The sequence below is a fragment of the Scomber scombrus genome, chromosome 23 (genome assembly GCF_963691925.1).
Source record: "Scomber scombrus chromosome 23, fScoSco1.1, whole genome shotgun sequence".
Lineage (NCBI taxonomy): Eukaryota > Metazoa > Chordata > Actinopteri > Scombriformes > Scombridae > Scomber > Scomber scombrus.
In genome coordinates, this window is record NC_084992.1 from 9,569,411 (window position 1) to 9,594,222 (window position 24,812).

General features: G+C 39.4%; 2 protein-coding genes across 2 annotated transcripts in view; both read right to left on the reverse strand.

Annotated features, from left to right (window-relative positions):
- Nucleotides 1-24,812, reverse strand: part of aadat (aminoadipate aminotransferase) — a 175,074-nt gene that overhangs the window by 90,371 nt on the left and 59,891 nt on the right. The gene's annotated exons all lie outside the window — the stretch shown is intronic.
- On the reverse strand, nt 11,519-22,809 carry f13a1b (coagulation factor XIII, A1 polypeptide b). Its single transcript, XM_062444648.1, has 15 exons — nt 22,743-22,809; nt 19,773-19,996; nt 18,835-19,020; nt 18,309-18,557; nt 18,086-18,204; nt 17,896-18,003; nt 16,956-17,130; nt 16,634-16,772; nt 15,974-16,077; nt 15,712-15,800; nt 15,415-15,568; nt 14,238-14,513; nt 13,856-14,016; nt 13,599-13,735; nt 11,519-12,951 (listed from the first exon to the last, which is right to left on the reverse strand). The coding sequence occupies exons 2-15, from the start codon at nt 19,957-19,959 to the stop codon at nt 12,810-12,812; spliced, it is 2,226 nt and encodes a 741-aa protein (XP_062300632.1). The 5' UTR covers nt 19,960-19,996; nt 22,743-22,809; the 3' UTR covers nt 11,519-12,809.

Genomic DNA, 24,812 nt, shown 5'->3' on the forward strand with positions numbered 1-24,812 from the left:
GCAGAAGAAGCACATTTCTGATAAGAATGGACAGACCCATGGAGCAGTTGAAAAGCTTCTGTATCACGGGACGACCCAGGATAACTGTACTTCCATCATTGAAACTGGATTCAACAGGAGCTTTGCTGGGCAAAATGGTAATTATCATTTGGACCATTCATAGTCATCAGCAGTCTTGACACAGTATACTACAACAGTGATCTACAGACTGTGGCAGGTTTCTTTGCTTGTTGTTAATGTATCTGTTTCCTCTTTTTCTCAGCAACTGCATATGGTCTGGGAACCTACTTTGCTGTACACGCCAGTTACTCAGCCCATCCCACCTACTCCAAGCCTGCTATGGATGGTACCCAGTTAATGTTTGTAGCCCGAGTCCTAACTGGCATCTACACACAGGGTCGAAGTGACATGAAGGTTCCTCCGCCTCTCAGTGACCAGCAGCCCCATGAGCGCTATGACAGTGTGGTGGATAAAATGGACAATCCCAACATGTATGTCGTGTTCCATGATAACCAAGCTTACCCAGACTACCTCATCACTTTCAAGTGACTGTGAGGGAAACATGAGGCGTTTTTCTTAGTGCACATTTTTATATACATAATGAAAAAAAGGTGAGCGATAAGCTTTTGAGTTATAAATAATGGTTTAAGGTATCTTTACAGTTATAGTCATGTATAACAATGATAATTGTTATGATTCTGTCCCAGTCTGGCTTTATGTGCCTCCACCAGTCTACCAGATTGCCCTCAGGGTTTACTGACTGTTTAAGACTGGACTGAGTGGGAAGAAGGACAATTAAAAGAGGTTGTACTTGAAAAACTGTTGCTTTCAACATTGACTCTTGTTGGAACGAAATGCTCAAGTGAATTGAAATACTAGTTATGTCATTTAGAGCTGCAGTTGTCTTTTAGTTTGATTCATGTTGTTTCATGCCACATTAATGTGCAATCCTCTGCTTGACAGACTGACAATTCATGTTGTTGTCAAGTTTATTTTGGTGTGTGCTCACTGCACACTTATTTCATCAAGTTAGTTGTTATGACTTAAATACCAATCTAAATAATAATAACACCAGCTGAATTATTGATGGAGTCACTATCATCACACATTGTTGTAAAGTAAATACTAACACCACTGACTTACATGCACACTTAAAGGCAACATTTTCTCACTAATGTATGAAGCTGTCAATCCTTTATTTGGTTGATATTTGCATTAGGTGTTGCACAAAGACAAACATGGAAAGAAACAGATTGTATAAATGAATATAAAAAGGTGGAAAAAGCATTGCATTGCATTGCATTTCATTGATATTTTTCTTATATTGAATGCATCATTGAATCCATTGATTATATGTACTGTGAGAGGGGTCGCTCACACAACTCTGCAGCTCTGAAGCTTATTAGCCTCTTTTAGCTCATTGTTTCGTTTTTATGGCATATTTACTACAGCCTACAGTTACATAACTATGTTAACAAGGCCTATATTTTGGCTGAGGTGTAACTGAGTTTGAATTTTTTTAAATTATGACAAAGATACACTTTATTTACCGGTTTTTACAGTAATCCACCAGGAATATGAATTTACATTTATGTGATTTTCAAACACAGTGCCGTCCTGGATTAAGTTACAGCAAAAATTGAGCCACATTCAATTATTTTCTGGATGACCCTGCATTGTTTTGCCACAACCCTCTGCTTTTATATCCCTCCATGTCAATGCACAAAATGGAATGGCTGCTTTTTTCATCCACAGATAACATTAGTTTTAATGTGGCAAAAATCTCAAGTACCACTGCTCAGAGCACACTGTTCATGACCAGTAATCTACATCACAAGCCTGTTTACTTTGTCTCTCTCTGCCTGCCTGCTGCTGTCAATCAAACACCAACACACTCCCCCTAGTGGCTGAGAGGAAAATAAGTATTCACTCAAGGTCCTTTTTTCCCCTGTCATGATAAAATAAAATAAAAACTACTGATAACAAATCACATAGTTGGTCTTTAACTGTCTTATTTGTATTTGATACAAAAATCAAATCAAAATCAAAGAGATTGGTACAAAAATGTTTTGAATAGCCTCTTTTTAAACTTGCATGGACAAAATAGAATTTTAAAAACTGTAATATTTTTACTGTTATCTTATGACTGTCACCATTATCATTATAAATGCTGATGCTATACCTGTTAAACACACAGTTGTAACGCTATCATCATTGATTATGTATTGAACCTTTGGTCAGCCAAAATTAACCAAGGTGCATCTTCACAGTAGAAGTGACCCTGTGGTTTCTCCTTTTCACTGACCTTTAACTAATTTCAGCAAAGTGCTGACAGCTCATCAACTTTTACAACTGTCCTGAGTTTACCTTCTGCTCTCCCATGTGTAAATCACTTTATTCACACTGACAGCAGCTGCTTAATTTTTTGGCTTTGCATCAGTACAGTGTTTAGTCTCAGTAAGATATCTGGTGGGTCAATTTGAAAATGCTGCAAGATGTCAAGTTTACACCAGAACTTAATGTGTAAAGGTATTTCTTTTTCTTTGTTTTGATTGTTCAATGTTGGGAAATCACAACACATCAAATGGATGAAATGTCCGAAACTTCAATGGTTTCATCATGATTATTAGTGGACTGATTATACTAATCAGCATCATGGAAATACATAATAATCAATGTTATCATCATCATTTAATCATAGTAACATGACACAACAAGACCACACATGGTAATGTCCCACATAAAGCTTAACATCACCTATTTATAGTTTTGGCTGTTACCATTTGCAAGCAGTCATGACATAGGGAGCAGGCAGACCTTTACAGATGAAAGTGAAACTAAATAAAGGCCCTGCAGAATACACTGTTTACTCAGTAGGCAGGGGGCACACAGAGAAGTACTTTTGATAAGAAACATACTAAATAACATTTTCATAAGTTCAGGTAAAATGGAAAATTATCTATATCAATTATTCTTTGAGGCTAAGGAGCTGACAGACAGAGAGAAGGAAACGATCAGGAGACATTTCTGGAAAAGACAAGATTCTGGTGGTGGTGATTGTGGAATGATTGAAAAAGTTGGAGACAAAACCTATAAAATCAGCTTTAAGGAAAAACAAGGTAAGGCATGACAACAGGTTGGACTGAGTTATGAGTAGAATTTACTTTGCAGTTTGAGCTAGTTGGGACTTTGTTGTGTTTAAAGATCATGAAAGGGTTTTGCAGAAGAAGTTTCACACTATCTCACTTCTTTCCGGGGAGCTTCATCTGACTGTGAACCGAACCAATTCACCTCAGACCCCTAAACACTTTGATCAGCCATCGATTAGTCACTCACAGGTGAGTTAATAGGGTACTAATGACCGTAGGTAACCTAGGCGGAGGGACTTCCCAAGAGAGTCACAGGAATCTTATAAGATTTTAAGATGTTTATGGCATCAAGATTTATAGAACATAAAATGCAGTAATCTGATTAAAGTCACATTGTTATAAAATAATTCATGTGTTTATTGTTGCTTTTCTCCTTTAGACATTCAAAAAAGAAAACACAAATGGCCTTGAGAAGATTTTCAAGACTGATGTTTTCTTTCTGTATTATCTGAGAGACAACCCCAAAGCATTCAAAGTCTTAGAGAATCAGCTCTCTACTATTAGTTGCAAGGTGGAGTTAGACTTTGATAGAGAGGAGGCAGTGGTTAGAGGGGATGTTGAGAATGGGCCTGGAGGAGCTTTTGGCAGTGCTGCAGAGACATGGGAGCTACAGGTGGATAAGATCTTTGTGGGTTTTACTGAGAGCTGTCTCTGCTATCATGTGGTTGAGCCAAAACTAGTGAAAATCCTACTGCAGGACCTCAGCTTTGTGACAGATAATATCAAAGTGTACATAAAGGTTGGTTATGCTGTGGTTGTGGGAGAAGTTCAGGCTGTGAAGGAAAGAATTGCGATTCTGGAGGCGAGACTGCCAAATCGTAAGGAACTCCCAGTTGTAGAGAAGCAGTTCAAACTGGTAGAGGAGGAGTTCAGTAGAGAAATGTGTGCACATTGCCTAGAAGTAAAAATCCTCAGAGGTAATGTGAATTTGATCATCTTGGAGGGCCCTGACAAGGAAGTGCAGTTAGGAGTGACAAAATTTGAGGAACTGTTAAAAAAGATAAAGGAAAAGAGAGTTAAGCTCTCTACAACTTTGATGACCTTCATGACATCCAGTGGTGTCATCTCCAAGTACCAGACTCGCTTCCAGCACAGCCTCAGGAACGCTGTTGCCTTAGAGGTTGGGTCAGACCTGTTACTGTCGAGTTTGTCCTCTGATGCTCTGGATGAGGCTGAGGCAGCAGTTCTGAGAGAACTGAGTGAGGTCACTGTGCAGCTGCAGGGTGCCGCAGCTCTACCTCCAGATCTAGACAAAGTGAAGGAAGTCCTGATCAAAGCAAAAAATGAAGCAAACCTTCGAGAGCGCAGAGTAGATGTCAGCTTCATCTCAGTTACCAGTGGAGCTGCAATGACCAAAGTACAGCTGATTGGCTACAGTGAAAATGTGAACAAACTGAGAGAGGTTCTGCAAGACTACCAAATGAACCACGTCAGTACACAAGAGGTGCTGAACTTACCCAACCCTGATATAATTGACAGTTTTGATAAAATCTTGGGCCTGATTGGGATGAAACCAACTGAGGTGACATTAAAAGCCTCGCATTTCCCGTATCCTTGTGTGCTTGTGTCTGGTCCCCGTTGTCTAGTTCAGGAGGCCAAGTGGACCCTAATATCAACTTTAGCCAGTCTGACATCAGACACACTAGTTCTAGATGGACCAGGGGCTCAGCACTACTTCCAGAGAGAAGGTAAAGTCAGCAAGGAGCTGGTAGAGAGCTCCTGTCATGTTCTTATTACAGCACAACAAGGTGTGCAGTCCAGAAATGTGAATACTACATCACAAAGCATCAGTAACCCAGGACCCAGCAGCGTCACACCTCAACCTCTGAATGTAGGAAGTATGGTGGTCAACAAAATAAACCTTGAGATCAAGTTCGGCAATTTGGAGGATGAGCAGGTTAGACTACTCTATTTTACTTATTACTCTGTTTTAATCAATAAAGCAGCAGTGCACCACTCACACTGTTATTATCTCCACAGGTGGATGTGTTGGTGGTCCCGATGCTTAACAAGAAGCTAACTGTTACTAAAATAGGCGAATGTCTGTTAAATAAAGTAGGGAACACAATCAAGTCAAAGTTTGAGTCGGTGGCAGCAAATTGCACCCTCCGCCCTGGAGATGTGCTGCAGGTTGATGGGCCCCCGTCTCTGAGCTGCTCCAAGATCTTCTTCATTGAGTGTTTGCCATGGGATGGAGTCAGAGGGCAGAGTGTGCAGGTAAAGTGAAATACCTGCAGGATTCAGGAATGAAGGAGAATATGGATTTACATGTAAGGTTCATTTAGTGTTGCAAAGAGGTAATGAACTTCATAACAGTAGAATCAATACACCTAACGTTTTTTCCAAGCTTTAGAGACTAAAGTAGCCAACCTATAAGCATTAAAATTAAATAACCATTTCTTTCTGTCATCATTAGAGCACCAAAACATTTCTGGATCTTGAACAGACATTTAATTATATATCTGTGTTCTTAAGTCATCATAAAAAGGACATTACAGAAGAAGATGTGATTCATTTTTAATTTCTCCAAGTTCACATAATTCACATAACCTGTCAAACTCTTGAATATTTTTAAATCTGCCAACTTCAAGGTTCAAGGGAAGGATTCCTGTTCCCAGCTTTGCTACTAAGGAACTTTGACTTCTTGATATGTTTGCTCTGACATATGATTCAGGGCCATAACTGTGCTTAATTTGAAAATAATCGTTCGTAATTTGAGCTTTAACAAAATATGATTGAACCATTTGACCTCAAATACAACAAGTAGCTTTGTTCTAATTGTGGTTATACAACATGATAAATTTGTATACATATATTGTAACCCAACTTCCTCAAAAATAGCATACATTTCTTTAGCCCATGGCTAGATGTGTAATTTATTCCAAAATAAGTAAAGAAGTCAACAGAACAAACAAACATATAATGCACATTTACAGGTCTATATTTTTTCTATATTTATCTCATTCTTTACTTGAAATTTCAACCTCTTAAATATATCTGTACATGTTGGACAACAGCTGTCGTCAGCTGGGTAGAAGGTAGGGTACAGGATAGAAAAAAACATTGTAAACAAATTGTTCAGAGCACACTTAAGCTCTACTGAAAAATGGTTTGATATATCTTAAGGTTCAGACATGAGTAATCAAAGACAAAATAACACTCAAAACAGCACTACTACTTAGAAGGCCAAGGGACAAGTTAACTAGCTGTATGGGTTAGTATTGAACACATGTGGGACTTTATATCACTAGATGGGATTTTCCAGAGCGACAAGCTTTCGCTAAAAAAAATAATTTCCTCAAGAGCTCTGTGTCCTTTTCAGTGGGCTTCAGTCAAAAGGAGCTTCATCTGAAAATCTAGCTTACTGCACACATCTTAGCTAGCCATCTACAATTCAGCAGTGACTTTCAGCAATGACTTATCAAACCAGGCAACTGTTTTTTTTGTTTTGTAGGCTCTTGGTAATGGGCTGAAGAGGTGTTTAGACCTCTGCGTACAGCAGGGCTTGAGCTCAGTGGCCTTTCCGATTATCGGACCTGGAATTATTTTGAACTACCCGCTGATAAAAGCCATCCAAACACTGACTGAGAACATTCGTCAGTTTGGATTATCTGCATCCTCTGGGTCACTCACCACCATCCGCATCGTCATCAAACCTGATTATCCTGACTCTGAGGTGAATATCAACACTTGGATGAATGTTGTGACTAATGTGTGAGATGCAAGGATGCAAGTGTTTAATACTGGCTTTTTTAAATTTACAGTGCTATCATGATGTCTATTGGCAGCTCAGCTTAAGCATGAATCAGGGAGGCCAAGGTAATCTAGGAGACAACTCAGACTATTTGGATTTGTCTTTAATTACAAATCCAGTGAAAAACACTGTTATAAAACAATTTAAAACATATTTTCACATAGTTATCTATTAGCAGTGGTGGCAATATGGCACATTCCCATTTCCATTAATATTCTTAATTATCAAATTAGATATAAAATATAAAACATGTTGTTCTGCTATTTTTCTCAGCAATCTTCAGGTCCCTCATCAGTGACCTTGATGAGATCACAATAACAGTGGGAGACGGGGTTAAACTACAGCTGGTGTTCGATGACATCACCAGTGAGATTACATATCCTGTTGTAAACACTACCGACTTCTCTAACTACGGTGATGGTAGGTACCCAGAAGACAAATCCATAATTTGTTGAATTTTCCTCTAGCGCCCCCAGTGGGTTACAATTTTCCTAATCCTAATGAGTTTGATGATTCCCCGACTTCAGTACTAGAATAAGGTTCACATTTTTTATTTTGATTGACTATTATTGAATGAAATTTCGTACAAATTGAGATGGTCCCCACTGGATAAATTGTAATAATTACAATACTCAAGATTAATCTGTTTTTTAAACCAACTTTCCCTGTATGTTTTGACCACTTTCACCACAAATTCGCACCATTACTACTTTTTTGGCAGGCAGGCACCTGGCTACGTGGCTACAGTGAGCAAGATGACACGACGGGACAGCATTAGCTTTGTGGAAATATTCGTATTATTTTGATTTTGAGGGTGGAAATAAGGGCAAGATCATTACAATTGTACCCGGGTAACAAGAGCCTGTTGCCCTGTTGCAAGTAATGATATGTGGAATTGAATTATTTTGGACCTCTGTCACAATACTACACAGTTTTTCTTATTACAATTAGCCAAAATAAAGCATGGCTTAAAATAATATATAAACAAATTCAAAGTAAACACCACAGTGATCCCATATTTTGAGTGTACTACATCTTTGGACTCATGATGTCTTTGTTGTGTTGTATGCAGCAAAAGTGAACCGGGGAGACATTTTGGTATCCCATCCTGGATCATTCCCCTGTGATGCCATTTTGCATGTGTGTGGAGAAAAGGATGCTGGCCTCATTGAACAACTTGTGTGTCGCATCATTTATCACTGTGAATCTATTGGATTTGAGTCTATGACCATTCCTGCCATCGATGCTGGTATATATTTTATTTTGATCAAATAATTGTCAGGTTTGTGGTTCAAGACACTGACAGTTTTAAATCTGATATAAAATTCTGACACAAAACTGTTCAGGTGTTGGTGGGTTGGACCCAGGTGTCGTGGCAGGTGCCATCCTCCGAGGGGTCAAGGCTGCCACGTCGTCCACTCTTTACAGACTCACCAAGATTAGACTTGTCCTGATCAAGATTAATGTTTTCCTGGCGTTTAAAGAGGAAGCAATGCAGATGTTTGCCACTGCTGTAATCAACAGAGGTAATGGGAAAAGTCTTCTTGGTTGTTAGAATCAGATTTCTCTCATTTTATTGGGAATTTTCACTGATTGTCATTGTTTGATGAATCTTGCAGCACCAGTACATCAGTTTTCTCAAGCACCACAACAACAGCTTCCACTGTCTATGAACACAGACCTAAGCATCGCCCGTACCATTTCTACGAGTCAGCAGTCTATCTTCCGGTTCCTGGGTCTTTCCAGAAAGGATGTTAATGATGCCATGATAAAGCTGAATAATCTGTATGAGGCTCAGTGCTCCACACAAACCCTCAAAAAGGCAGAGCTGGAAGGCCTTACCCAAGATGACATGAACGATCTGACGCAGCTGGTGGAGACCCTGGGTCTGTACATGCAGATGAACCAGGGTGACTTGATGGTGAGCGGGTGGAAAGATGGAGTCGGCCAAGTGACACAGATGATTAATGCCTTTCAGCACGACTGCCTCAGGAGAGAGGTGAGAGTTAAAGAGGAGGAGGATTTGTATGGCCGTGTGGCTTGGTGCATCCTGGGACATAATGGCAACTGGGAGAGACTTCCCAAAACAGCCAATCATGACCTTGAAGTTAATTATGTAGCAGGAGGGATAGTGGATGCACAGGGCATCCATTGGACTGTGGATCAACGGAGGATCGAGGCCAAAATACCATTTAGTGGACAGGCGGCAAAGCTGAAACGACTTGAGAGTTGGCCAGGTGAGAAGATGGTTATTAAAAAATACTGTCTGCAAAATATTTAAACCTTGATTCATTTATGTTATATTTTTAGATTTTAGGGAGTGTTTTACAGATCAGTAAAAACCATCTATAAGTTGATAATATCCAATTGAGCTTCATTTACTATTTGATATCATTGTGACATTTTATAGACCATTTTACCTTATACACTTTGGTTTGGTTTTTCCCAATGAAAAGCTGACATCTTTATACTATTCCAGACTTCACTCCCCCTTTGTACTGGGACAACATGGCAAATGATGAAAACCTGATAGTGTTTGCACTGCAGCCTTCCTCTGCTGAGTATCAAACTGTAAAGGAAGCCTTTAAACGAACTGTCCCCAAGACTGTAATGAAGGTGAGCAGCTTTCACCAGGACAAGACACTTCTGTATACTTATGTATCTGTATACATGGATTACACAAACTTCCAGGGTATCATCAAATGCAAAAATTGAGAAAGTTACATGTGCTCAATATATCCACAAAATAAAATGAGCAAATACAGGCACTAAATGGCATGAAGAATACAGAAAAGGCTAGGATCAGCAACTACACTGGTTTTAGACGTATTTCAAACTTTGCACTTAACCGTTTCACCTTAAACCACTATCTGTCACATGTTTACATAAATATATTTTCATATATATTTTAACTTCAGAGGAATTCAGTTTCCCTGATCCATAATAGACCTGAATAAATGGGTATCCATGTTATATCTTTATATGGTATAAGGCATATATATGTATATATATGGCTATAATTGCATAAAATCTGTCAGCAACATGTTATGAATGTAATTTAAATATTTACATTACTTCCAGGTAGTCTCAACAGGTTACATACAAGTTTTCTGTTTTTGTTTGTTTTTGTTTTGTTTTTTGGTAGATTGAACGTTTGCAGAATGTTCATCTGCGACGCGCCTATGAAGTGCAGAAGAAGCACATTTCTGATAAGAATGGACAGACCCATGGAGCAGGTGAAAAGCTTCTGTATCACGGGACGACCCAGGACAACTGTGACTCCATCATGAAAACTGGGTTCAACAGGAGTTTTGCAAATGGTAATGATCATTTGTACCATTCATACTCATAAGCACTCTTGACACAAAATACTACAACAGTGATCTACAGATTGTTGTTAATGTATCTGTTTCCTCTTTTTCTCAGCAACTGCATATGGTCTGGGAACCTACTTTGCTGTACACGCCAGTTACTCAGCCCATCCCACCTACTCCAAGCCTGCTATGGATGGTACCCAATTAATTTTTGTAGCCCGAGTCCTAACTGGCATCTACACACAGGGTCGAAGTGACATGAAGGTTCCTCCGCCTCTCAGCAACCAGCAGCCCCATGAGCGCTATGACAGTGTGGTGGATAAAATGGACAATCCTAACATGTATGTCGTGTTCCATGATAACCAAGCTTACCCAGACTACCTCATCACTTTCAAGTGACTGTGAGGGAAACATGAGGCGTTTTTGTGCATGGAATTACATAATGAAAAAAAGGTGAGCGATAAGCTTTTGAGTTATAAATAATGGTTTAAGGTATGTTTACAGTTACAGTATAGTCATATATAACAATGATGATTGTTATGGTTCTGACCCAGTCTGGCTTTATGTGCCTCCACCAGTCTACCTGATTACCCTCAGGGTTTACTGCCTGTTTAAGACTGGACTGAGTGGGAAGAAGGACAGTTAAGAGAGGTTGTAGATAATATTTAAGGACCACTTAAGAAACAGTTTCATTCTAAGTTGGCTCACATTGGAACAACCTGCTCTTGTGAACTGAAACACTAGTTATGTCATTCAGAGCGGCAGTTGTCTTTTAGTTTGATTCATGTTGTTTCATGCCGCATTAATGTGCAATCCTCTGCTTGACAGACTGACAATTCATGTTGTTGTCAAGTTTATAAGTGTGCTCACTGCACACTTATTTCATCATGTTAGTTCTGGGACAGTTTGTGCATGTATATATTGAGTTTTCTCCGTTTTTTTTTGTTTTCTGTTTGCGGCGTGTCAGTTCTGTGTTCCTGTGCTAAATGACAGCCCTTCATCAGACTCATTAGCACTGCCCTGACCGATCAGCTCCAACCTGCCCTCATGTCTCACCAGCTGTTTCTTATTGTTTCATTAGTTCCTGGTTCAGTTTTGTTCCACCTATCAAGTGGAAATTTAAATTAGAAATGAGTGTAGGAGTAAATGAGTAAGTACAAAATCCAAACTATACAAGTAAACCTTCAGTTAATTGAAGAAGGTTTTATTACTGTTGTAGTAATCAGATTACTTTGACCTTTGAATTCAGATTATGAGATGTAGTGTTTCTGGCTTTTGAGACATATAATGACTAATTTAATTTAATTATGTCAGATTTTGCCAATATTGATGGTGTCACTTCCAATACACATTGCTGTTCATGAAGTGAATACTACCACTACTGACTCACATGCACACTTAAAGGCAACATATTCTAACCAATGTATGCTGCTGTCAATCCTTTATTTGGTTGATATTTGCATTAGGTGTTACACAGAGACAAACATGGAAAGAAACAGATTGTATAAATGAATATAAAAAGGTGGAAAAAGCACTTTACTTGAAACTTTATTGAATCCATTGACTATATGTAATTTGAAAGGGGTCACTCATACACACACCCAACTGTGCAGCACTGAAGCTTTTTTGCTCTTTTAGCTCATTGTTTTGTTTTTATGGCACATTTACCGTGTGATTCAGTCTCACAGCTCCTATCATCCATGTTTCCAGCTGCTACAGGAAGCTATTTTCAGGAAACCCAGCACTGATAATTTCATTGTACGCTACCTCTGCAGCACCAAATAGTAGACAGACTAAATTATTGACTAGCTGATGAAGGCAATTGGACATTTAGCAACTAAAGACCCCCATGTTTTTGACAGGACTTGAGATAAACTGAGTTAAAAGAACTGTTAAGATTGGACGTAAATGAATCAGGTAACCCAATAACATGTCAGGAATCTGTCTCCCCCGCAGATTTTTAAGATTTTTAAAGATTTTTTTTAATCGTAAAAACTGATGTACTGTAGCTTCCTGGTGTTTGACCGCATGATACAACATTTTTCTTAATGGCTGTATCTTTAAGATGTAAGAGATATATCCCTCTCTATTTTTACAGCTAAAATTTCTCACTGATGTGTAGTAATGATAGAAAAGCTCTTATGTTCACAAAATTCAATGTGTTGTATTAACAAAAGTGTGAAGGGTAACTTAGGGGAACTCTGAACCTGCACACATGATAATTGTTATCTGATCAACTTCCGTGTATGATTGTTTTTTTGATTAATGTGTACCAGTTGCCTGACATGTACTCTGCCACATGTAATTCTGTATTAACTTATCAAAGGCCACTTTGATCACGTTCAAATGAGCACATTAAAGTGTATGAAAGAAGATCTCAAACAGTAAGTATATATGACCCACCAGTTCTGCGCTTTGACGTCTTTATGTGGCATTGAAAACCCACCACAATCGTTATCATAAATGTTGAATATATACCTGTTAAATAGTTGTGAGCCTACAGTTACATAACTATGTTAGCTAGGCCTATATTTTGGCTGAAGTGTAACTGAGTTTGAATGATGCTTTGCATCAGCAGTCAAGCAGCGATCCTCAGGGTTCGATGGTGACGGACACCTGGCCGTAGACCTGCCTGAGAGCAGGACAGTCAAGACTGGCGATCAGCCTGGTGGTCCCAGCCCTCTGCGGGGTGAAATACTCGGTCCAGGTCAGGGAGGATCCTGCTGTGATCAGACTGAAACCAGCAGTGTTTGAGTTAGATACAAGAAGGACTGGACTATTTTGGTGTTAAAAGATAATCAAAGACATCACAAATCTTGAATAAAGATGTGCTAATATTTATATTAAGGGTACAAATACACTTAGAAATCAGTGTCTAAATGCTTTGCTCAACTAGAGACAACTAGGACCATCCCAAACTGGGTGGAAACAATTAGAGAGAGATAACAGAACCAATCCAAAGTCTTTAGGGCAGCCCTTCATATTGGGGCTTTGACATGCGGTCCCCCTTTAGAGGCGAATGGGGGCAGAGCATCATTTCCAGAAGACATGTCCTTGACAAAATCTAAGGGTCATAGTTTGTTAGAGGCTGTTCTCGCCACTGTTCGATTATATTTGCACCTTACATTTAGAAATCCCCTGATGACTGGAGATCTCTGATTGTCTGGTATCATGAGACTATGACTATCATGAGGGTTTGTGTAAGTTATGATCTTTAGTTTATAAAATAATTCCTAACCTGTAATGTAGCCTGCTGGTTGAACTGAAACCTAGACTCATTTTTAATCAGCTGAAATTGAACAACATCTAATTGAAACACTTATATATCATATTACACATGTAAAAGACAGTCACATATATTTTTTTCTATGTGACGCTCACCTGTAATATTTGGACTTGGGCAACATGACTCCCGGTCCCTCCATGCGAATGAAGACACCCTCCAGGCTGAAGGTAAACGGGTTTGTAAACTCCACAGTCGCCATCATCTCTTCATTGACTTTGCGCGGGCCAGACACCTGAAGTAAACACAGGACATATAGTAAATAACAACCTGGCCCTCAAAAAACTGATGACAACCATTCATTGTGTAGAAAGTTTCACATATAGTCAGAATAGATTCAAACATAATTTCAGACCTCAACGGTGAGTTTGGGATTGTGCAGCGTGACAACTTTCATAGCAGTGACAATCTGGCCGGTCTCCTTGACCTTCCCTGTAACAATGAAGTTGAGGTTGGCCTGTTCCACCAGCTTCTTCATGTAGTTCTTTGACTCGACCACCACTGTTTCCTTCACGCCTGAAGAACACAAACAAACATCACTGCTCCATCAGTGTTGACCTTTTTTTGCCTTTATTTTCATTGGTTTAACCGTCGATCGAACCCAAATCAAGTGATAAAAGAGTGAATAATCCCATTTTAAAGGTAGATGTCTACAGTTAACTTTGTTTTCTTGTATTAATTTGAATATTTTGGGTGATGACATAAAGAAATGAATAAAAAATCTACCCCTTACTCACTTTTGTTGGGGCCAACTGTCACAGTGGGGTTTCTGAACAGGAACTCGGAGCTGGTGACTCCGGTGTAATACACTATGCTCCCACTGATGTAGGTGTCCACAGTGCGACGCTCATCACTTCGGTTTTTAAACTCCACGTTCAGCTCAAAGTCGTCTCCCACAGAGATCTCCAAGGTTGGCAGGACCAGGTCCACGTCAGCCACAGGAAGGCTGGACTTCTCTCGTTTACAACCGTACTCTTCAGCTTTTACCAGGACAGTCCGCTCCTCATTGCTGCCTGGGTTGGATGATTGCAAAATATCAACATGTTTACACCTTTTCTGGAATTAAACGCTTATATAAATGTTTGTTCCTGTTTGTTTTTGGTTGACAGGTTTTAGTTTTCCTTGATTCCAGGTTATTTGCTCACAGTCAGTGCATTTAGAGGTATCTTTTTCTTTGCTTTTCAGTTGTTTTTTTTTGCTTTAAAAGAAGCTATTCAGTCCCCCTCTAGCAAAGCTGCCCAAATCCTGGTTGCTGAATGCCAGATTTATATGCCAAAATTGCTCCAAGTATGCTAGTCCTATTATGGGTGCCAACTGTGGCCCAAAACAAGCCATAATGCTGGAAGGGCAGGCACTTTCAAAAGGTATTTGGCAGGTGTTTGGATGAACCATCCGTCTATCACCATCTTACTGGATTCACATGATCTTGTGATCTTGCAAAACCAGCTGCCATGCAAGGTAAAATAAACATGAGGCCTCCATGTATTTCTGCCAGTGTTTCTGTTTGTCAGGTTATCTACTTCCATAATTTCATTGTGCTCAGGTTGAATTTGCTCATGTCAGTTCATAGATGAAGTTACATTATAGCTTTATGCATTTTAAACTGAGAGCTTTTGTTTAAAATTAACGCTCTTTTAACATTTTAGTCATGATGTTTGATTCCATTTGAAACTATTCTTCACAAGGGAATAGTTTGACATTTTTGGAGATCCACATATTTGTTTTCTTGCCTGGGGTGAGATGAGAAGATCAATACCGCACTTTTGTTTTGGAATGGTATCAATCTTTTCAACTAACTCTTGGCTGAATAACAAGCTGTACTGCAGAAGAGAAAACCTTCCACTTATATTCTCCCCTATATTACACTGTAGGTTTGTCATATATTTTCCCAAAATGTCAGATATAGTTACTGACCTTCAGGGAACTTGTACTGATCGGTGATGTCGCGGCGGGTTAGCGCTCCTGGAGCTTTTGTCAAAACCATGCGGCCCACATGAGTCTGGTTCACTTTGACTGGTTCCATGGTCCCATCATTACTCCGGGAATAAAACACCACATCGCTGTTAACCTGCAGGCAGGAACACAAAAGAAACCAGCCTGTAGAGGAACCCTCACTGAGAAACATAAACCCATTTTCTAAAACATGGCGGACCAAATGAGAAACTTTTTAAAGAAGATGATGGTGAAACGTCGCAGTTTAAAGACACTCACCTCAGCAAACACAAAGGCAGCATCGAATGGGTAGCATATCTGTCCATGTTTGATGGCCTGGACTGATGCGGGTCCACATCTGTACATGCCTTTATATATAAAGGAAGAAGAGATTAAATAATGATGTTCAACTGTCAGAGAAAATTGTTTTATTCACTGTTGTTTCTTTTGCACCTGGGATTTCTCTGTATATGATAGCATAAGCAATTATAAGGCTATTAATTACCTATAACCTACTATTTTAAATCAATTTATTGTTTACCATCACTGGTCTCCTGTGGTGTTGCATCCACAACCTGCCAGCCTCCAAAGCCAGTTGGGAGGTCTGGTCTGGACATGTAGCACTCATTCCAGCAGTGATAGTTCCTGACGTTGACAAACATAATTTAAATATAATTAGAGAAATCTGTGTCATATAAATCCTTTGTTGTTGTTATATAAACTACTAAAAATACTGGTACTAAACACAGTATTAGGGAACATTTGGCACCATAGGAAAGGGCATAAGGCCTTTGAAATCAGGAAGACTAATCTCCTCAGGAGCCTGAATGTGCTCAGCAAAATTCATGTTAATCTATTTTTCGGATTATAAGCCATCTTTTGGGTAAAGTTGAAGTTATGGGCTGAGGATGTTCATGGGAAACTGATGATTAGATTGTGTTGTTCCTAGTAAATCAGCAGAAACTCTGATCTGATCATTGAGCTAAAGAAAAAGTCAAGGGGTACCAGTAATACTGGAGACCATAAATATTGATTCCTAATATCATGGTTATGTGACCACTGATTGTTGAGATCAAATCAAAGTGTTGGACAGTCCACAGGATCAACAGTATCATCCCTAAGCTTCACCAAGTCAAAAGCAGACCATAAATTAAAAGTTAGGATCTTTGTTTAATTGTAAGCTAAATGGGAGATGTGGTACCAGATAGAGTCTCTGGTGCGGTTGCGATCAATCCTTCCCTCCTCATCCAGGATTATGTCAGTCTTCAGGTTTCCATCGTTGTCATGGGCAGAGTAGAAGTTGGTGACGACTCGGGCCGGTATGCCGAGACAGCGCAGGACTAGGAAACAAACACAAGGATCAAGCAGTGAATGTGACTAGAAAAGAGAATAGAACATTTAAAGTTCATGGTCTCTCTCTCTCTCATCTTTCCTATATTCTCTCTCTTTTTGATGTTAAAGAGTCGCTCAAAAAGGAAAAATGCTGCAAAATATTAGCCATTTGGAACCAGTCAAGATCTTACAGGTGTTGAAGACAGCGGCGTAGACCCAGCACTGAGCGTAGCAGACGGGCATCCTGCTGCTGGCAAAGGTTAGGAGGATGTCTGTGCTGCCTGTCCAGGAAGTGGGTGCCACTCCGTAGGTGTAGTCGCCGCTCCAGTTCCCCACCAGCACACCTTCGTCATCGCGCGAGTTCAGCTGCGTATGAAACAGAGCAGATTTGAGATATTTGTTGTTATGATAAAATATAGCACTGTGCAATGGAATGATAAGCATTTCTGTAACTTAGAAGGACATTGATTCAATGAGCAAAAGGTCTATTTGCCTTTAATTGCAAGACAACAACCATATTTCATTGGTTTTTGCTGTAAAATGCCTAATTTTACATCCCTATTCAGTTGACATCCTTTAATAGGAATTAAACTCTATTCAGTTGATGAAACCCCTGTAAAATCTTTGTAAATATCAATATATTGAGTAATAAATGAGTGGTACATTCAGTAGTAATAGTGCTACTATGTGATATAATTCTTGTATCTTGTGCTATTGTGTAAATTTGGCACTTTTTGGAATTTAACAGATTCAATACCTGTACAGATTGGCATATTTCAATCTGATATCACAATTTAATTGTTGTACAATAATTAAAGAAATCAATTAATCAGTTAAACATCATAGATTAAATTAAATTATAAAAAATAAACTTAAAAGGAACAAACTAAATCATAGACTAATGAATGTTGTTTTTACAGTCTAAACCAAGGCCCAGACATAATTATCTGATAAATGACATAAATTATCTATGTTTTCTTTATTAAAAATACAAATTTACTACACCAGCAACAACATATTTAAAGTAACCTTGCACTATATGCTTTGTACTATACTGTACTGATGTGCTGTTTCATCTTATAGTCTGTGTATCAGCAAATGAGGATATATACGTGAAGAGGATTTTCTCACCATGGCAGAGGCCTTCCTGGTCACCTTGATGGGATCTCCTCTGTTGGTGATGGGCATCTCAGACTTGTCCAGGATGTACAGACAGGCATCCAGGACTCCATAGTTAAACTAGAAAAAAAACAAAAATATAGAAACATTTAAAAAAAAAACTCAATTTAAGTCAGTCCTGAAGTCCTATCAGTTCTACTACCTGTCCATAGTTCCAGTTTCTTTCAGCGACATCGTCGAAGGCGCCATGGTAGATGATCCCCATCTCAGACATCACGCACTCCTCCCTCTCCTCCTCATCATCCAGAAACACGGCATCATCTGCGGAAATGCAGTGTGGATGTTCATGAACACTAAACTGAAAACGTAACATCATGCTGCAGCTCGGCACTTCAAGAAAATAGCAAAAAGAAACCTCAACCAACCTGCCACCCAAGGGTTGAAGAGGATGTAGAGGTCCCGACTTTTATCCCGTCTGGTCCTGCGGATGCCGTACGGTGTTGACACAGCAATGTACATGTGATACTTCCCCACAATGCAATTGGCGGCGGGAGTGATGGCCATGGTGACCACATTGTCAGTGGTGTTGGTGATTCGGCCCTCCCAGATGGTCTGGCGCTCTTTGGTTGGGAAGACAGGGATGTAGGTGCCCTTGCTGTACTGAGGGTTCGAACCTAGGCAATTAAATGAGAAACGAAAAGATTATATTGAAAATAGGCTTCACTGGTAAATCTGTTACTCTGTGGATAAATGATCCATAAAAAAAAATTCACAAATCAAATATATAGAATGACACAAACTACGAAATCTCTTCTTAGTGACATTAGGAGAAAAAGCTGACCTCTCTGACTAGACATGAAGATACTAAGTGCTACTTTAATGTTACACAATCTATATATATTCTGCAAGATGTAAAATATCCCCATTGACACTTCAGCGGGCCCAGCTCACCGATGACAAATTCCACAGCAATTTTGTCAGTAGGTTTGTAGGCACGGCTGAAGGTGATCTTGACCTCGAACTCCTGTCCTCTGCGGACGATGAGATTCTCAGAGTTGTACAACACAGTGTGGTGACGCTTCTTGTTGATCTCATCTGGCCTCCTCATCATGTCCACGTCCCAGATGTCCAAGAACTCTGAATTTGAGAGAGAGACAGACACAGGGAGGACAAACTTGTGGACTTCATATCAGAAATCAAAAGGAGTTCTAGGAAATCTAAACTAAATTTAGTTTGGGATTAAAGTGTCATTATTGTAGACTTGCATGATTACTTAGTGGTGTGTAATAGGAAACCCCTTTCAACCACTCACAGTCACAGTTGTTTCCTGTCAATTTGATGCCCTACCCTCATCTATCTCTACTGTTCACAGTCATTGCATTCATAAATTCCTGTCACATCTCAATATCTCATTGTGTGCAGCACTTTGACAATAATGCAGACTGCAGTGTAGCGACACGCTGCAGGAAGTGAGCGGAGTTTATCCCGTCTGGGCATCATTCATCTGTCAATCATGTGCGAAACCTACTGGAAACCGTGTTGCTGTCGGGAACGGGACTTTATCTGTTTCCAACCAAGATACACTGTGACATTTATCTTCTTCCTTTCCTCTTCCTCCTCTTCTTTTCTTGTCTCTCACATGCAAATACACATGAATGACCTTTCCAACTCTCAGCCCAGATTCTTGAAGCCTTCCTTAAACAAACTACTTTTTTACTCCTTCCCATCTTTGTAAAAATAAGACATTCTTGTTTAAAGTTATGATGCTTTCCACATGTTACTCTCACCCATTTACACATTGGAAAGCACGCGTATTTACATAAGAACTTATCTCGGACATTGATGCAATATAACACACATGCACAAACACCACAATACTCCTCCCTCACCAGTCAGAGGTGGAAGACCTCTCGGACCCACCACGCCAAATGGCTCAAACTCAGGTATGTCCACTGAGTCAGAGTTGGAGTTGGAGCTGGGACCTGCGGCACGACCACGGCCGGACACCTTTGGAGGGCGTCCAGTGGGAGTAGGGGGGGCAGGAGAAGGGGTCGGGTTGGTACTTTGGTCAGACATGGTGGTGATAGCTCAGGCTGGATGATTCCTCTCAGGACTGGAAGAGGAGAGAGGATGAATAACAAATTTTGCTTTTATTGCAGTGTTCAATATAAAAGATACATTTTGTACTTTCAAAATGAATTCAGCAGGTGCATTATTATCAAAGATAGAGTAGGGACAACCTCTTGGATTATGAAGTCATGTTTAAAGACACTAGTTTATTTCTTTGTATTTCATCTGTGCAGTTTCAAAAGTCTGAATTCCAAACATGCTTGCATGGTGGACGAGCTGTTTTAAAACCCATCTGCTCTACATGTGTGGAAAAACTGGAAACACACCTAAGTGCATGTGTGTGTGTGTCTACTTCGGGCTCTACTTTCAGGCTGGTAAGAAACTGATTTTGGGGTCAGCAATTATTCAATACAGATTTTCAATATGAAATAGCTGTGGAGGCAAAGCACATCAAAGCACTAAAGCTCATGAAATGCTGACATTTCCTACATGCCTTGAATACAACAGCAGCTTCAAATACTTTTGTGTCACATGTGGTTTCCTTGTCTGTTTGAGGGTTGGGTGGAGGGAAGCGTGCAGTCACTCCTCTTCCTGTAAGACGTTTGTAACGAGAGACACTTTTAGTGTTTGGGGATTTATTTTCACTTCGCAAATATTGTGTGTTTTTGTGGTTGCAGAGAGAGGAACATAAACTCTTAGAGTAGTTATGTATAACTGGCAAATAACTGAGTCAATAAGTGAAAGGTATTGGTACTTCTCCAACATGAAACATACCATCACATCATTTCATTTCATAACCAGGAGTTAATCAAATTGCCATTAGGCTGTGACACAGTTGTCATTAATAAAGCTGTTGCTGATATAGATACTCCTTGATATGACTTTATGATGATATGACTCAGCTTAAATCAGTTGCTCCAGTCAAGAATTTGATAATCAAATTTTTTTTTTTAAAGATAGTAAATTAAATATCTAAGCCATTTGAAGACATTATCTTGTGCGCTGTGGAGATATAATAATAATAAGTTATTTATATTCAAGGTTAACCAAAGTAGTAAAAAATACTCTTAAGAGTCTATAAAGGTGACAACGAACCCCCACCCCCAAAAACAGACCGACCACTAAACTAACTCACATGCTCAAACTTAGACGTCGGTTTGAACACATCAAATCGATGTAAACAAAGACCCTCAGTGTGCTCAGTGTGACTCATTAAATCCATGAACATGAAGCAGACTTTAAATTTCATCAACCTGTCAGCCCACAGGGGTCTACCTAAAAATCCAGTCCTGCTGCCACTAAAGGTCAGGAAGTGACCGCCATGAGGATTACGTAAGTATGTGGTAAGACTGACTTTAACCATTAAATACAAAGCAGTTGTTTTCACAAGATGCAAACAGTGTGTCAGCTTTGCAGCGCAGACACCTGCCTGGGAGTCAGTGTTGCATAATGTGGGTGTGTGCTGGTCGAGGGGATAAGTTTGGGGTGTAGTGAGTCATCGTTTAGCACAGTGAGAGCTCTGTTTCCACCTTAACCACCAGACACTCAGATAGACGTGGTTACCCTCTGCTGACAGGAGGGCAGACAGACACATAATAGCACATAATGAATCATAAAAAATATAGTTGTTTTCAGTACAGTATTCTACAAATCATCTACAGCCTCATGTTAAGTAAAGTTGCACTTATATAGCAATATAACAATGTATAATACTTGATTACAAGTGTCTTACATTGTAGTAAAAGTAAGTGAAAATCCAAACATGTCAAGAACTACTCATTATCCACAGTGTTATATTATAGCATATACTGTATCATACAATAACACTTTAGGGGGGCTGAGCTATATTTTAACTATGTTGTAAAAAAAATCTTACAGGAATTTAGTGGAATATTTTGTCATTCATTTAAACACATTAATATTTTAATTCAATTTGAAATGTCCAAGTTTTATTTTAAGACTATTTCAAAACTTTTAAACATGAGAAATACTCTACTTGTTAGATAAAGTTTTTAAAGAAACATCCTCAGCATACAGTAGTATCAGATTTCCCAGCATGCCTAGTTTGTGTTAAAAACTCTGTAGACCCTCTTTTTTATAGTTTGAGGGAAAACATACATGATGGAAACTATGTCTTAAATATATAATTTATCTACTTTTTTGCATTTTTTTCATAGTAATGAAAACAATGCAGACATGTGAGTTACAGCTTGCAGAAAGCAGCTTGTAGGCAACATGAACATGAACAAATCTTGGCTTGATTATTTTAACACTATGCCATCCCACACACACACACACACACACACACACACACACACACACACACACACACACACACACACACACACACACACACACACACACACACACACACACACACACACACACACACACACACACACACACACATTTCTAACACAACGTTGGCAAATGCTGACACAGGAGAAACCACCAGGCAGGTTTACAGTAATAGCAGAACTGAGTCTTTTCTTTTAATGCTCACCATAAAAACCTTTGCCAACACCCAACTTTCCCTAATACAAACCACTCACTAAACAGACCAGAACTTGCATTTTATGATATGAAGATACGCAAATATATGGATTTGTAGCATCACTTACTGTACGATATGAGGCAGATACTTTTCAGTTGAGAGAAAAATGCATACAAATCAAATACATACTTATGTGCATGTGATAAGTTACTATTTGCATCTTCACATCTGGAAGGTATAAACAAAGGAGTTACCACATTACTAAGGAATTTTTGTGCAATAAAAACTAAAGTACCTTTAAATGCAGAGTGGACGCACCTCAGTTGAAGCTGGAGTGAGACGCTGGGCTTGGTTGGAGTCGGTCTGCTGCTGCTTCGACTGGGAGTCTTCTGCTTCTGCTTATATACCCTCCAGGGGCAAGGAAGAGCTACCCATAAGGGGGTATGGGGCTGTTGTGGGTGGTAACTGGTCAGCCCTACCTAGGAGCAGGATGTGGAATCTACCATCTCTGTACAACCCACAGCTGGATTGATCCTCATTCTGATGTTTGTGCTTCTGCAGCTGTCAGATGGGACATGCTTTAAAGGACAGATTCACTGTTTTTTAATATCCGTCCTAAAACAACAGTCAGGCACCCACATAAACACTGAAACTTTTTTTTTTTTTTTTTGCTGTAATCACTCCTATTGTTCATGCTGACCATTAAGAGATCCCTTCATAATGCACTTTGATGATGGGAGGACAAAATCCACAGTCCTGGTTTTGAGCACAAAAGATAAGATATGAGGCTTCAGCTGTCTGAGTTAGTCAAATAAAGTGGATATCCTCTTTTTTAATAAGAAAAAAATCCCTCTTTGGGTCTGGATTCCTTTGTAGGAGTGTCTGCCTTCCTCATAACAAATAGAGGAAATTTGGGACTAAAAACCCCAAACTGACTTGATTTGACACATTTTGGGTGGATAAAATCTCAAATGTGCTTTAAATAAATGTTTAAATATACTTTTACACAGATGGAGAGCTGTGAATGTAGTCCAGCTAATGTTACCCCTGAGTTTAAATCCTTTTCAATAACATTTTCTTATTCAATATTTCTATTAAATGCGATATAGTAATTCAATTATAGACCTTGATAGTTACTGATACAACCCTAACCCCTGACAACTATTACTACAAGTGCTGTTAATAGTCTAGTAATAGGGGGTACAGGGACTCATGCAGGAGGAAGCCAAGTGTTATACTTTTATTACATCATTTTCAGAGTAATGTAGGGGTGTCCTTTTTTAAACCCCTGATTACTGTAAGTGTGTCTTTAACTGGAGGCTGAGAAGCTGGAAACAGTTATGTATTTTAACATCATATCGCAAATAATTCATGTTTACTTTGCACCCAATAGTGCTCTCTTTGTTTACAGGCAGCGGGTTGACTGATGATTATTTCAGTATTATTTATCTTTGCATTTATTTTAGAGGTGATTTTAGATAGCATGGGGTTTTAATTTTGTCCCCCTTGCTTCTCGTTCTGCAGCTCGTGGTGGCCTCCAGTCAACAGGTGGTGTGCGGTTGTTGTGCCGGGAGTCCGCTCACTTTTGATGGTGGCACATTTACCAGCATGGTGCTTTTTTTGTTTTTAAGTGTTGGTTTCTGTGTGTTTAATCATTTCCACAGGTGGGATACTTCCAGGACTCCATCAGTGGGTGTTTGGCTTCATGGGTATCTGTTCTGACCTCTTCTTGTCTTTTGTTCTTCATAAATAGAAAGTTGTTAACTTAGATCAACACTTTATTGGTAGCCACTTTATTGAAGCTTTTATGTGTTAATTACAGGTACTTCCCATTGCTAGGAGTAACATGAATAATATCGCAACTACTTCTTTCCAGGTAGGTTTATGGACTCATGATGAATGACCAGAATTGGCCTGAATACTCTGGTATAATTTTGACGTGGCTCAAAGAGGACCTGAGCCAAACCAAAATGGCTCTGAAAGACAGTTGCACCACCGTAATTTACAACCAAATCTGGCAGCCACACTGGATTTGGGCCAGAGCTGGCTCACATTTGGTGCTGATGAGTAATACAAAGCAACGGACAACACCATAAATAACACAAAGAGACCTTCTGCTGAAGAGCCAGAGGAGTCACCACATTTCTTGTGCCCAAGATTTCCTTTAATTCATTTAATCAATCATCTGCCACAGAGAGAGAATTTCCATCACTACCACCCAAAACATGAAAACAAAATACAGTTTAATTTCCCTCTTAAAAAAAAAGAAAGAGAGATAGAGAAAGATGTGGATCGACAGTTAAAAATACTCCCGTAAACATCTCTGCAGACTAGAATTGCAGGAATTAATGTCTGTTTCCTCTGA

Excerpts from the sequence above, each read along its gene's own strand:
- f13a1b (XM_062444648.1), bottom strand. The coding sequence starts at position 19,959 with ATGTCTGACCAAAGTACCAACCCGACCCCTTCTCCTGCCCCCCCTACT. Across the intron at positions 19,021-19,772 it reads AGGTCTTCCACCTCTGACTG|AGTTCTTGGACATCTGGGAC; the intron begins GTGAGGGAGGAG and ends TCTCAAATTCAG. Across the intron at positions 16,773-16,955 it reads CGCCGCTGTCTTCAACACCT|TCCTGCGCTGTCTCGGCATA; the intron begins GTAAGATCTTGA and ends TTTGTTTCCTAG.